The 13,491-nt window shown below is 45.0% G+C and overlaps 1 protein-coding gene across 1 annotated transcript in view; it reads left to right on the plus strand.

Moving 5' to 3' along the window:
* LOC309399288 (transforming growth factor beta receptor type 3-like) overlaps positions 1 to 13,491 on the plus strand; it is a 43,204-nt gene that overhangs the window by 10,546 nt on the left and 19,167 nt on the right. The window contains exons 3-5 of the mRNA XM_081966983.1: positions 7,007 to 7,179; positions 8,652 to 8,768; positions 13,152 to 13,320. Coding sequence (XP_081823109.1) covers positions 7,007 to 7,179; positions 8,652 to 8,768; positions 13,152 to 13,320 — 459 coding nt within the window. The remainder of the gene's footprint in view (positions 1 to 7,006; positions 7,180 to 8,651; positions 8,769 to 13,151; positions 13,321 to 13,491) is intronic.

Here is a 13,491-nt window from a genome sequence, read left to right on the forward strand (position 1 = left end):
GAAAAGGTCTAGGGACGCTTCCTTAAACTCAATTCTTTGCTCAGTGACAGGAATGTCCGTTTCCAGTATTAAGAAAGGACATTTTGTTGGTCTCTTAATATCTTAATGTTTATTTTATTAAATTTAGTAATTTAATTTAAATTGCAGCATCATTATTACCTTTCTGCAGTTTTACTGCTTTTATGTTAGGTATTTTGAATGCTATTCTAACTCATGATTTCAGCATTTGAAAGCTGCGCTAGAAACTTTGTTCTGAAGGGTGGCATATCCATTTTAAAAATAAATATGTACAGAAGGTCTCTTTTCCACTTGGTCTCCCCCACAATATGAAATAGTACATTATAAACGACCGCATTGTGCTGGTTTAATAATTTTCTGTTTTTCTAACATTAACACAAGTTTTCAACAAGTCTGGGTGGGCTTAGGATGCTGATTCTAAGAGTCTGGGAAGTAATGCAGCTGAAGGGCCTTAGATGACATTTCCTGCTGGAGGATGTCTACAATATTGCCATGAATTACCACTGACTCCAGCAGGGGAACGCAATGTAAGGCTTCAAGAGTAATTGTTGAAGAGAAGGTGGGCTCCTAGAAGTCATGGGCTTTCCCAGGCAGTTTCTTTAATGTGCTTTCCTCCAGGCAATGAGGCAGGGCAAAATTGTGAAGTCAGCAAGTGCGGCCCTTTTTACAGTATCAACCTGGGACAAGCTGAGGAAAGTGAAGAATGGATCTTATACTTTGCCCTTAAGCCATGCTTAAGCCGTCTCCCAGAGATCTGTTCTTTTGCTTTTCTGGGGAGCAGAGCCTCTATTAACCTAGAGATTGCATCTAAGTTGCGGAGGTGGAGTAGGGGAGCAGGAGAGATATTTCAAGAGAGGCTGGGTGGCTGGCCATCTGTCAGCATATGCAGCTGTGGATTATCTTCAAGGTCCCTTTTAAATCTGGCATGCTCCGATTCCTGCTTTACTGGAAAACTTCCTCCCACTCAGCCACAATATTCTCTGCTTTTTTCTGACCGTTTATTCGCCTTTCTAATGCCTGATGGGGCATTGTGACAATAAGGGGGCTAGAAGGTAAACTTTCTACTTCTCCTGCCAGCCAACCCTCACATTGTAACTTGTCTTCTCCACCACTCTCATTACCAGAATAGCCATCAAAAGTTGGTGTCCCTTTGCAAAAGGGAACTGGACAATTTGTGTTACACCAGGTTTGAATGTGGAATTAGTCATAGTGAGTCTTCTGATGGAATAACGGAGAAGGGGAGTAAGATGTATTACAGCTGCTCATTTCAAAAGACACTGGGTGGATCACATCAAAACATGTAATTGAAACAGATAATAATTAATGAATAATAATAATAATAAAGCCAGAATAGTTTTTAAAAGCCCAGATATTTCACTGACACCCTAATCAGGTCTGGTCTTAAGAGTCTTCCCGAAGCCCAGGAAAGTGAGTGCCCTATACAGTATATCTTGGGGTGGTGGATGCTATTGCAGTGGGCTGGGCAAGCAACAGAGAAGTTCCATAAAATGGTAATGTTCGAGTGAGGGGACCCAGATTATATCCACTTTGCCCAAATGCAATGGGCTGCAGGAACATTTGCAGAAGTAAGGCATTACTGTGTTTTGTGAAGGGACTTCCCTTCTTTTGCTTTTTGTAAGCGAAAGATTAAAAAGCATAGATGTGGATGGAGCAGATTAAAGTGGCCTATAGATGCTGAGTAGTTTCCAGTCTCTAACTGGGTCATCACTGCAGTCATGCTAAAGCTGCAGGAAATCATGCACAGAGGAAGGCATATGTTGGGAACTTTCCATCCATGTCAGAGATACTAAGTTAAGGGGCCTTGGACGGGAGCTGGGGATGAGCCAAAGGCTGCCTCATGAAAACCCACCCTTGGATGATGGTCCCCAAGACATCTTTGAACTTCAGAGAGAGAGAGAGAGAGAGAGAGAGAGAGGCTGATGGAGGAGGCTGTGATCTCAATGGCAGCAAAAGTAATTTTCCTCACATTTCCCAGAACTGTATAAATACTGAAAACATATTGTATAAATGGTATAAACCTGCTGAAAGCTTGTCCAGTGTTGGGTTTCAAGGTCCTTCTAATGATGCCAGTCACAGTTGCTGGGAAAACATCAGGATATCTGTCTAGACCGCAGTCATTAAGTCCTGAAGCCCAAGAGATGTTGGCTGTCAAAGTCTAAACAAATGTGCTGAAAGTGTCACATGATTATATACTCAAGACCAGGAAAAGACACAGCTTCTTTAAGGAGGCACAAAGGGGTGCAATGCAATACTTGTTCCAAAATATTTCCGTTTCCACTCTGAAGTGCTGCACACCCCTAACGTCATCCAGACATCACTCTAGCAATTTCAAACCTTAGTTACTGCTCTATTGATAGTGCAATGATGAATGATATGTGTTCTTTCCATTTGGCTGGGAAAAGCCATAGAGCCAATCAATTGAGATGTACCAAATTAAATGATTAAGTCTGCTTCCAAATTGTTAACAGCAAGAAAAAAAATAGAATATTTTGTTCAAATTTTCTTTTTCTCCAAGAAAAAGTTTGGATTTTTTAAAAAAAGCATACAAAACATAATCATACATAATCGCAGAAGGCAAAATAAGGGAGCTTTTTGAGAGAAACTCAGAGGCATTCCCACCACAGATATACCTGATGAGGGCAGAGCACGCCCAGGATTTTTTTTATTTGTCATGCTTCTAGACCGCCCCCTCTCCCAAAAGGGACTCGGGGCGGTGTACAGTCCATGCAAAATATATCAAAATACAATAAAAAGTTGAGTATGTACAGTGGAATGGAGGAGGTTAAAAATGGAATTAAAAGAACTGTACAAAGCCAGTATATGTAAATATAAGTTTTTAAACCCCTAAAACACACACAATAAATTAAAAACAATACCCCTAAAATAACCAGTTAATAGTCCATTTGCCAGGAGGGACAGTTGTAATTATGCCAGGCCTGCTAATCGGAACAGGTGAGTCTTCAATTTTTGCCGGAAGGAGCGGAGGTCAGTAGTGGTTCTAATGTCGGGGGGGAGGTCATTCCAGAGGGTTGGGCCCATCACAGAGAAGGCCCTACTCCTTGGTGTCACCCGTTGGCATTGCCTAGTGGACGGCACCAGGAGAAGTCCCTCTCTGTGTGAGCGAATTGGCCGCAGGGATGTATGTGGGAGGATGCGATCCCGCAAGTAACTAGGTCCCGTGCCATGGAGCGCTTTAAAGATGGTAATCAGCACCTTGAAACGCACCCGAAAAACCACAGGTAGCCAGTGCAGCTCGCGCAGGAGAGGTGTTACATGGGAGTACCTCGTACTCCCCATCACAGCCCGCGCGGCTGCGTTCTGAACTAACTGCAGTCTCCGGGCGCGTCCCAAGGGCAGCCCCATGTAGAGAGCGTTGCAGTAATCCAGGCAGGACGTCACCAGCGCATGAGTGACCGTGCGTAGGGCATCCCGGTCCAGTAGGGGGCGCAATTGGCGCACCAGGCGAACCTGGTGGAACGCCCCCCTTGCCACGGCTGCCACATGGTCATCCATTGACAGCCGGGCATCAAGGAGGACGCCCAAATTGCGCGCCCGTTCCACAGGGGGCAATTGTTCGCCCCCTATGGCCAGCGATGGAATCAGCTGGCTGAACCGAGGTGCCGGTAGCCACAGCCACTCAGTCTTGGAGGGGTTGAGTTTAAGTCTGTTGTCCCCCATCCAGACCCCCGACGGCTTCCAAACACCGGGACATCACTTCGACAGCCTCGTTGGGGTGGTTTGGGGTTGAAATATACAGCTGAGTGTCATCAGCGTAGAGGTGATGCTCAACCCCAAAACCACGGATGATCTCACCCAGCGGCTTCACATGTGTTGAACAGGAGAGGCGAGAGGACTGACCCCTGTGGCACTCCACAAGTGAGTGGCCTCGGGGTCGACCTCTGTCCCCCTGTCAACAACATTGCTTCCGGTCGGAGAGGTAGGAGCCGAACCACCGCAGAACGGTACCTCCGACTCCTATCCCCTCCAACCGGCGCAAGAGGATACCATGGTCGATGGTATCAAAAGCCGCCGAGAGGTCTAATAGGACCAGGATAGAGGAGCAAGTGAAGGCCTCTTAAGTAAGGGCCTCACCACCGCCTCCTTCAAGGCGGTTGGTAAGGATCCCTCACCCAATGAGGCATTCACCAGGCCCAGAAGCCAGCCTCGGGTCACCTCCCAAGATGCCAGTACCAACCAGGAGGGACACGGGTCCATTAAACATGTGGTGGGTCGCAGCCGTCCACGCAACCTGTCCAAATCCTCAGGGGCAACAGAATCAAACTCCTCCCAGGATGGTCTCACAAGACTCGCTGTTGGCGGCCCGTCCGGTCCACTGAGGGGGGCCCATCCGCTCCGGATCTGAGCGACTTTGTCCTGCAGATATTCCCCAAACTCCTCTGCTCTGCCCTGCAAGGGTGCCCCCTGCGTCCTCTGTGACAAGAGGGAGCGGGTCACCCTAAACAGGGCAGCAGGGCGGTTATCCGTGGACGCAATAAGAGCGGCACAATATCTACGTTTCGCTGCCCTTAATGCCACAAGGTAGGTCCGTAAATAGGCTCTTACCTGTGTTCGATCAGATTCGGAGCGTGAGGACCTCCACCTGCTCTCTAGACGTCTCCTATGGTGCTTCATCACCCTCAGCTCCTCGGTATACCAAGGAGCCCAGGTGGGTCGCTGCCGCAGGAGAGGTCGCAAAGGCGCAACCCGGTCCAAGGCCCCAGCCGCTGCCCTATTCCAGGCGGCCGCTAGGTCCTCCGACCGAGCGCGGGTCAGGGCTACAGGTAATGGCCCAAGCTCCATCTGGAGCCTATCCGGCTCCATCAGGTGCTTGGGGCGGTACCAGCTTGGACTGTCTGGTCCCGCCTCCTCGCGGTGGGGGGTAGCGCCAGGGAAGTCCAGCCGGAGATATGAGTGATCTGACCATGACAGGGGTGTAACAACTAAGTCCCCTATACCCAGATCACTCGTCCACTGCTCAGATACAAAAACAAGGTCCAGTGTGTGGCCGCCTTCGTGTGTGGGGCCCTGAATTAATTGGGTCAGGCCCATGGCTGTCATGGAAGCCATGAACTCCCGAGCCACCTCAGAAGCTGCTCCCGTCGACGGCAGGTTGAAATCCCCCATAACCACAAGCTTGGGGATCTCAACCGCCGTCTCCGAGATCAGCTCGAGGAGCTCGGGCAGGGCCGCTGATGTATAGCGAGGAGCCAAGTATACAATCAGCAAACCCAACTGCCTCCCTGGGCTCCATTTCACCCCAAGGGACTCACACCCGGATATCTGAGGAACAGTGAACTCCCTCGGCTCTAGACCTTCCCGCATAACTACCGCCACCCCACCACCCTTACCCAGGGCCCGAGGCTGATGGAATGCACGGAAACCTGGTGGGCACATTTCCACGAGGGGTAAACCACCCTCGTGGCCCAACCAGGTCTCCGTTATCCCTGCAAGGTCCAGCTCCCCCTCAGAGATCAACTCATTAATGAGGGGGGCCTTGTTGGTTACGGACCTTGCATTGCAAAGCATCAGCCGCAGGCCCCGGCTCTGTAGTTCCTGGCCACCTAGGTTGCGGGGGTTGGTACAAACGACCGGGCGTAGCCAGTAGCCACGGTCTCCCAACCGACCTTGTGATCTTCTCTTGTCCTCGCATCCCCCCCTCCCCGCGACCGTTGTAATAAAACAACCCTCTGTTGGAATAACTTGTGCCTTCTCCCGCCCCACTCCGCTCCCTTCCTTCCCGGACTCACCTGTTCATCTGGCACTGGCACTGGCTCCTCTCCCGGCCTGGTTATCCCACCCCCCCACCCTGGAACCCCTTAATAACAATAAAAAACATTTAGATAAAAAGCCCCTCAGCCTCCGTTTCTTCCACCTCTCGGGGTTCGCAAAGGATCCATTAGGAAAGAGAATCTAGGAAAAACCGGATATCAGTTTGCTTGAAGCCCTTCAGCATATATCTGATCTGGGTATAGAATAGTATAGAATAGAATTCTTTATTGGCCAAGTGTGTTGGACACACAAGGAATTTGTCTTTGGTGCATATTCTTTCAGTCTACATAAAAGAAAAATAAAATATAATACATTCATCAAGAAGATGAATACAAGATAAGATACAACACTTAGTGATAGTCATAGGTTACTAATAAGCAATCAGATTATACTAGGAAACAAAACAACATAAATTTTAAAGATACAAGTAACATGGTTAGTCATAAGTGGAAATAGATAAGTACTAAGAAGAAAGAAAAGAATAATAGCAATGCTGTCTTAGTAGATAATTTGACAGTATTGTGGGGATAAGTTGTTTAGCAGAGTGATGGCATTCGGGGGGGGGAACTCCCCTTGTGTCTAGTTCTTCTGGTGTGCAGTGCCTATAGGGTCATTTTGAGGGTAGAAGTTGAAACAATTCATGTCCAGGATTTGAACGGTCTCTTTTTCAGCCCTCTTTTTGACTTGTGTAGTGTACAGGTCCTCAATGGAAGGCAGATTGGTAGCAATTGTTTTTTCTGCAGTTCTAATTATCCATTGAAGTCTGTCTGTCTTGTTTGGTTGCAGAGCCAAACAATTTAACTGAATGTTTGGAGCTGGATATAAGTAACAGCATCCCCTGAAGAGGGTGGGGGAGATAATCCAGGTGCTTTTGCATGACCCAGTAGCCGAATCCTCAGAGAGCAGCAGCAGCACTTGAACAATTGAGAGAGACCCCGTGAGAGCCCTGCCCACGATGACCCTTTCTCCCCCCCCAGCATTTGCTCCACTCCTTGCTTTTCTTGCCCTATGTCCTCATTCATGGTCAGATGTTTCATATTCTTCACATGGGAGCATGGAATAGATGTCATAAAGAAGTAAACAAATTCCAACTTCAAACTCCTGACCGTTTTGGCATAGATTCTGTATTTTGGAATGAGGAGAAACAGAGTGAAGGCAGCTTTGGCACCAGAGGCACAATCTCTGTTTTGCTCTGCAGTTGCCTGGCACCATCTCACTTGTCTGCCTGAGTCTGCCTCCACCTCCTATCCTATCCTGGGCTTTCGGGAGGTCTTGCGAAGAGGCAAAGGATGCACCAGCAGGGGACTCTCCTCCACGGGTCAAGAAGTGCACGTCATCAGCCTGCGCAAGGGAGGGCCTGCCAACGCTCAGGTACAGAGCAATTGGGTTGAGGGGGCAACACTGGATAATGCTCTGCGTGGTCTGGCTGCTTCTGACACAGCCCCCTCCTTGAAACTGGCTTGGATTGAGAGCAGTGTGATTCCCACAAAATCTTCTGTCATGGAATCTGATAAGAACTCAGATAAGCCCAGTGGTGAAATTCAATTTTTTGTACTATGGTTCTATGGGCTTGGTGGGCGTGGCAGGGGAAGGATACTGCAAAGTCCCCATTCCCTCCCTACTCCTGGGGGAAGGATACTGCAAAATCCCCATTTCCACCCCACTCTGGGGCCAGCCAGAGGTGATATTTGGTGGTTCTCTGAACTACTCAAAATTTCCGCTACCTGTTCTCCAGAACCTGTCAGAACCTGCTAAATTTCACCCTTGGATAAGCCCTACATGTTAGGGGGCAGGTGACCTGAGGAATTGTCTTATCCCCATCACATCAGCCTGACCCATCTTGGCATGCAGGGAAGTTATGCTGTGCATCCCTCAGTTAAAGAATTTCAGTGGTAGGGTCCAGGAAGAGGGCCTTCTCTGCTGTTGCCCCTGCCCTCGGAACATCCTCTCCTCCTCTCCCCAGAGGAGAAGCGGTTCAAATCTCACCGGCTCAAGGTTAACTCATCCTTCCATCCTTCCGAGGTTGGTAAAATGAGGACCCAGATTGTTGGGGGCAATATGCTGACTCTGTAAACTGCTGAGAGAGGGCTGTAAAGCAGTATATAAGTCTAAGTGCTATTGCTATTGCTCACTGAATTCCAACTTAAAATCAAAAGCCCAATAAATGCCCAATTACAGTCCTGCAAGTCTGGAAAATGAATTCTTCTCCTCTCATCATGTGGTAATTTATGCAGTAAAACTTTTGAAGGGCAATCCTAATAGTTAAAATGATTTGGTAGCTTATGCATTATTTGCTTAAAATGATATGAAGAAATACAAAAAAGGAAGATCTCATCAAATATAGATCAGCTTTGAAATTTGTTTGCTTGTTTGGTTAAATAATTTATATGCCCCTCCCATTTCGCAGCTGTGATTCTGGACGGCATACCAAGATTAAAACAATCATAACAGTATCAACTAATTATGTCCTGGTTAAACAGTAACTGAGGAAAGAAAAGAACATCACTACAAAACTCGCCTAACTGCCAGGGCCAAATATCTGGAGGAAAAGCCAGGTCTTTAGAGGCTTACAAACATCTATCAGGGCAAGGGCTTCTGGCCAGATACTGCTCCATAAGGCAAGCTATCCATGTAATTTTAATCACATTTGTCATACTTCAGATATCCTCAAGAATTCTAGGCCATCTCTTGTAGATCTTCCTTCATTTCTGCCAAAATTGAAGATAAATTTAAGTTTAAGAGATGAAGGTATTTTAAGTACCATTTTATAAAGATATACACAGAACATAATCTAAAATGACAATCTGTGCCGAAGAGATTTTATCTGTTTGACCCTGTTCCAGGTAACTCTTATGTTGGCTCCAAATCTTCTGAACGGGGCCCCCATCTTTGTATTGCATTCCCAGCAGCCAGTGCAATGGATGTTGTCATCTTCTCCTGGGAAAAATTGGACCTTCCAGGTGAGAACAGAATTTGGACCAAACATTCTACAGGACAAAGGTGGAGGATATTACATTTGGAACCTCTGAAGGGGAGGTGGCGTTTCTCTGAGCAAATAAAGATGATGAACAAAATCTTAGCATTAAGCATAGATTGGTAGAAAATCAATTTTTAATAGTGCTTTAAATCATGTCAAATCCACGATCATCTATATTTGTTTGAGGTCAGGATCATCTAGTATAATAACTTATTATTGCAATACAATACAATAGCAGAGTTGGAAGGGACCTTGGAGGTCTTCTAGTCCAACCCACTGCCTAGGCAGGAAACCCTATTCCGTTTCAGACAAATGGCTATCCAACATCTTCTTAAAGACTTCCAGTGTTGGGGCATTCACAACTTCTGGAGGCAAGCTGTTCCACTGATTAATTATTCTAGCTGTCAGGAAATTTCTCCTCAGTTCTAAGTTACTTCTCTTCTTGATTAGTTTCCACCCATTGCTTCTTGTTCTACCTTCAGGTGCCTTGGAAAATAGTTTGACTCCCTCTTCTTTGTGGCAACCACTGAGATATTGGAACACTGCTATCATGTCTCTCCTAGTCCTTCTTTCTATTAAACTAGACATACCCAGTTCCTGCAATTGTTCTTCATATGTTTTAGTCTCCAGTCCCCTAATCATCTTTGTTGCTCTTCTCTGCACTCTTTCTAGAATCTCCACATCTTTTTTACATTGTGGTGACCAAAACTGAATGCAGTATTCCAAGTGTGGCCTTACCAAGGCATTATAAAGTGGTATTAACACTTCACGTGATCTTGATTCTATCCCTCTGTTTATGCAGCCTAGAACTGTGTTGGCTTTTTTGGCAGCTGCTGCACACTGCTGGCTCATATTTAAATGGTTGTTCATTAGGACTCCAAGATCCCTCTCACAGTTACTACTGTTGAGCAAGGTACCACCTATACTGTACCTGTGCATTTTGTTTTTGTTGCCTAAATGTAGAACCTTACTCTTTTCACCATTGAATTTCATTTTACTAGATAGTGCCCAAAGTTCAAGTTTGTCAAGATCCTTCTGTGTCTTAAGCCTATCTTCTGGAGTGTTGGCTATTCCTGCCAACTTGATGTCATCTGCAAATTTGATGAGTTCCCAATTTATTCCCTCATCCAAATCATTGATGAAGATGTTGAAGAGTACTGGGCCTAAAATAGAGCCTTGGGGTACTCCACTGCATGCTTCCCTCCATGTAGTTGCAGTTCCATTGAGGACTACACATTGAGTGCGGTTGGTCAGCCAGCTACGAATCCATCTGGTGATGATGCTGTCTAACCCACATTCTTCTACTTTATCTAGTAGTAGGTTATGGTCTACCTTATCAAATGCCTTACTGAAGTCCAAGTAAACTATATCGACGGCATTCCTCTGGTCCACTAATTTTGTCACTTTGTCAAAGAATGCAATAAGATTAGTCTGGCATGATCTATTTTTGACAAACCCATGTTGGCTTTTGGCTATTACTTTGTTTGCTTCTAGCTGTTCGCTAATTCGTTGCTTGATTATCTTTTCCAGAATCTTTCCTGGTATTGAGGTCAGGCTGATAGGTCTGTAGTTTCCTGGATCTGTTTTTTCCCCTTTTTTGAAGATGGGAACCACATCACCTCTTTTCCAGTCCTCTGGTAGTTTCCCGGTGCTCCAGGATCTCTGAAAGATATAGTTCAGTAGTTCTGAGAGCTCGTCTGCCAGTTCCTTCAGAATCCTGGGGTGTAATCCATCCGGTCCTGGTGATTTGAACTCGTCTAGGGTAGACAGATGCTCACTTACCATTTTCTTCCCTATTTCAATTTGTGTTCTAATCTGACTTTTTTGGTGCTGTTTTTGATAGGTTGGACTATTTTATCCCTTTGTGTAAAGACAGATGCAAAAAATGAGTTAAATAGTTATGCTTTCTCCCTGTTGCTTGCCACCTTCTTGCTACTTTCTCCCAGCAATGGACCAATTGTTTCCTTAACCTTTTTCTTGTTTTTAACATATTGGAAGAAGCTTTTTTTGTTATTTTTACTTTTGTGGCAAGCCTTTCTTCATTGTGAGCCTTAGCTTTCCTTACTTCATTTTTACAGGCTCGGGCTATTTGGTGATATTCTGCCTTAGTTATGTCCCCCCCTTTCCACTTTTTATACTTAAACTTTTTTGTTTTTCAATTTGTCAGAGTTCTTTATGCAGCCATGCTGGTTTCTTTTGGGAGCTGTTATTTTTCTTCTTCATTGGTATTGTGCTAGACTGGGCTTTTGTAATCTCATTTTTCAAAAATTTCCCAAGCTTCTTGAGTTGTTTTCCCCTTGAGGATTCTCATCCATGGAATTCTTCCCAAGCTCTCTCTAAGTTTATTGAAATTAGCTCTCTTAAAATCCAAGACTCTAGTTTGACTTTGTTCTACTACTTGTGTTTGCATAATGTTGAATTCCAATATTGCATGGCCACTTGCCTCCAGGGTTCATGTGGCTTCAACACCTTCTATCATTTCCTCTCTGCTAGTGAGAATTAAGTCTAATATGGCCGATCCCCTTGTTCCCTTCTTTACTTTTTGGAAAACAGAGTTGTCTGCTAGGTTCTTTAGGAACCTGTTGGATCTTCCACTTGGTGCAGAGTTTGTTTCCCAGTTGATGTCGGGGTAGTTAAAATCCCCCATTACTATTGTAGTGTGCTTAGTTAGCTGACTAGCAAAAAGTTCATTTACTTCCTCTGCTTGGTTGGGTGGCCTGTAGTATAGACCTATGGCAATGTCATTTCCCCCCCAACCTTTAATATTGACCCAAATGCATTCAAGATAGTTCTCATCATTGTTGTGCTCTATTTCTGTAGATATGTAGTTATTTCTTATATATAGTGCAATTCCACCTCCTCTTTTATTTGGTCTATTTTTTTTAAATAATTTAAATCCTTCTAGCTATATGTTCCATTTGTGGGTTTCGTCCCACCAAGTTTCTGTAATGGCAACAATATCGTATCTGCCCTCATTTACTTGAATTTCTAATTCGCCCTGTTTATTCCTCATACTCTGTGCATTGGTATATAGACATTTGAGTCCATTTTAACTGACCCTGTGTTTACTGTCTACATAACCTGTGTTATGCCTGACTGCCCATATTTTCTTGCCACTTGTATGATTCATGCACGTGGTATGGCACTCACTATTAAATGCTTGGTTTTGCTTGACAGCGGGAGTGATAATCTTACTCGCACAAACATCTATGTTACATGCACTGATAACCCTATGAGTTTTAGATTGCTGGGGACAGAAATGTTCTGTATCAATTAATTCTCTGTCCCCGCTGTTCAGTTTAAATGTTTATCCAGAAAATCTGTGAATTTAATGCCAAGTAACTCAGTCCCTTTCTTGGATGGGTGCAAACCATCTCTTTTGTACAGTTTTTCATTGGACCAGTTGCAGACATCATGACTAATAAAACCAAAGCCTTCCCTTTTACACCACTCCTTTAGCCACACATTAAACTCTGCTACACGCTGGGCCTTCCCTTTTTGTTCCTTATATACTGATTAAACCTTTGAAAAGATAAGCCTACAACCTACACTACTAAGTTCATACCCCAAGCTCTGGAAATCATTCTTCACAGAAAATACATCTTTGTTTATTGTTTCACCATATACAGTATATGGGAGAATTGAGTTAGTGAGGTTTCAATAGGACTTTCAGACATGTAGCAAAAGGAGGACCTGTCCTGCTATCTTCCATCTGGCAGGCAGACATAGCTTTAAGTTCAAATATAGTCCAGCTTTTTGAATTTCTACAAGCAGCATGTCCAACCTTTTGGTTTGCCTGAGCCAGATTAAGTGAAGAGGAATTGTCTTGGGCTGCATATAAAATAGTCAATGCGTATATACATAACTAACTTTATTTATTTTTTTATATTTGTTATTATGATCTTGTGGGGGGGGGGTGTCACATCACTAGCTGTTCAGGGCCACAAGGGGCCTGTTGGCTACAGGGTGGATATGCCTGATCTACAAGATACTTCTTGACCCTCCCAACCAGCTTTAGCACATTCCTGCAGCTGAAAAATCAGAATTCTTTCTGATGCTGGAAAAAATAATTTCATATACTTGTAGACCTGGGCACATTTTTTTCTTTTTCTTTTGTGATTTTTCCCTGTAACGTTTGTCACAAATGTCAAAAAAATTGAAGTGTGTCCCCCTTTTGTCCTTTCTAATTGTCTGTACCCTCCTTTGCCTGTTCAGATACTCTAGGTTTGAGTGGGCCTGTACGTCTATGGCTGAGGTGTAGTTCTTGTCACTCTCTCCCAGATTAAAGTAAATCTGAGATATGCTTGATGGAATCAAAGTAATTTAAGACCAAGAATCTTTCACCTTATCTTTCCCTTGTCTCCAGGTCTCTCTGGGCTCCAGCCTCTTAGCCTCTCAGTTGGTGGCATCTGCAGAGACCAACTTTCCAGATACTGCGAAAGGCCTGCTTAAGTGGGCACGTAGGAAACATGGAGGGGTCACTTCATTGGCTGAGTATCGTGGAGTCAATACAATCTACACACGCCTGGGGTCTGGTATGGGCCACACGGAAGCCGAGCTGGCTTCAGAATTACCTGCTCTTTCTATGGGTGGATGGGATGAATTCTGGAGGGCCTTAATGCAGGCGGTAGAAGTTCTGGGATTTAGCAGTGTAATAGAGTAGCAGTGAAACGGGTGTGAGTATGTTGTGTGTGTACAGAGGGGGA

The sequence above is a fragment of the Natrix helvetica genome, assembly GCF_964273705.1.
Source record: "Natrix helvetica genome assembly, chromosome: 1".
Classification (NCBI taxonomy): domain Eukaryota; kingdom Metazoa; phylum Chordata; class Lepidosauria; order Squamata; family Natricidae; genus Natrix; species Natrix helvetica.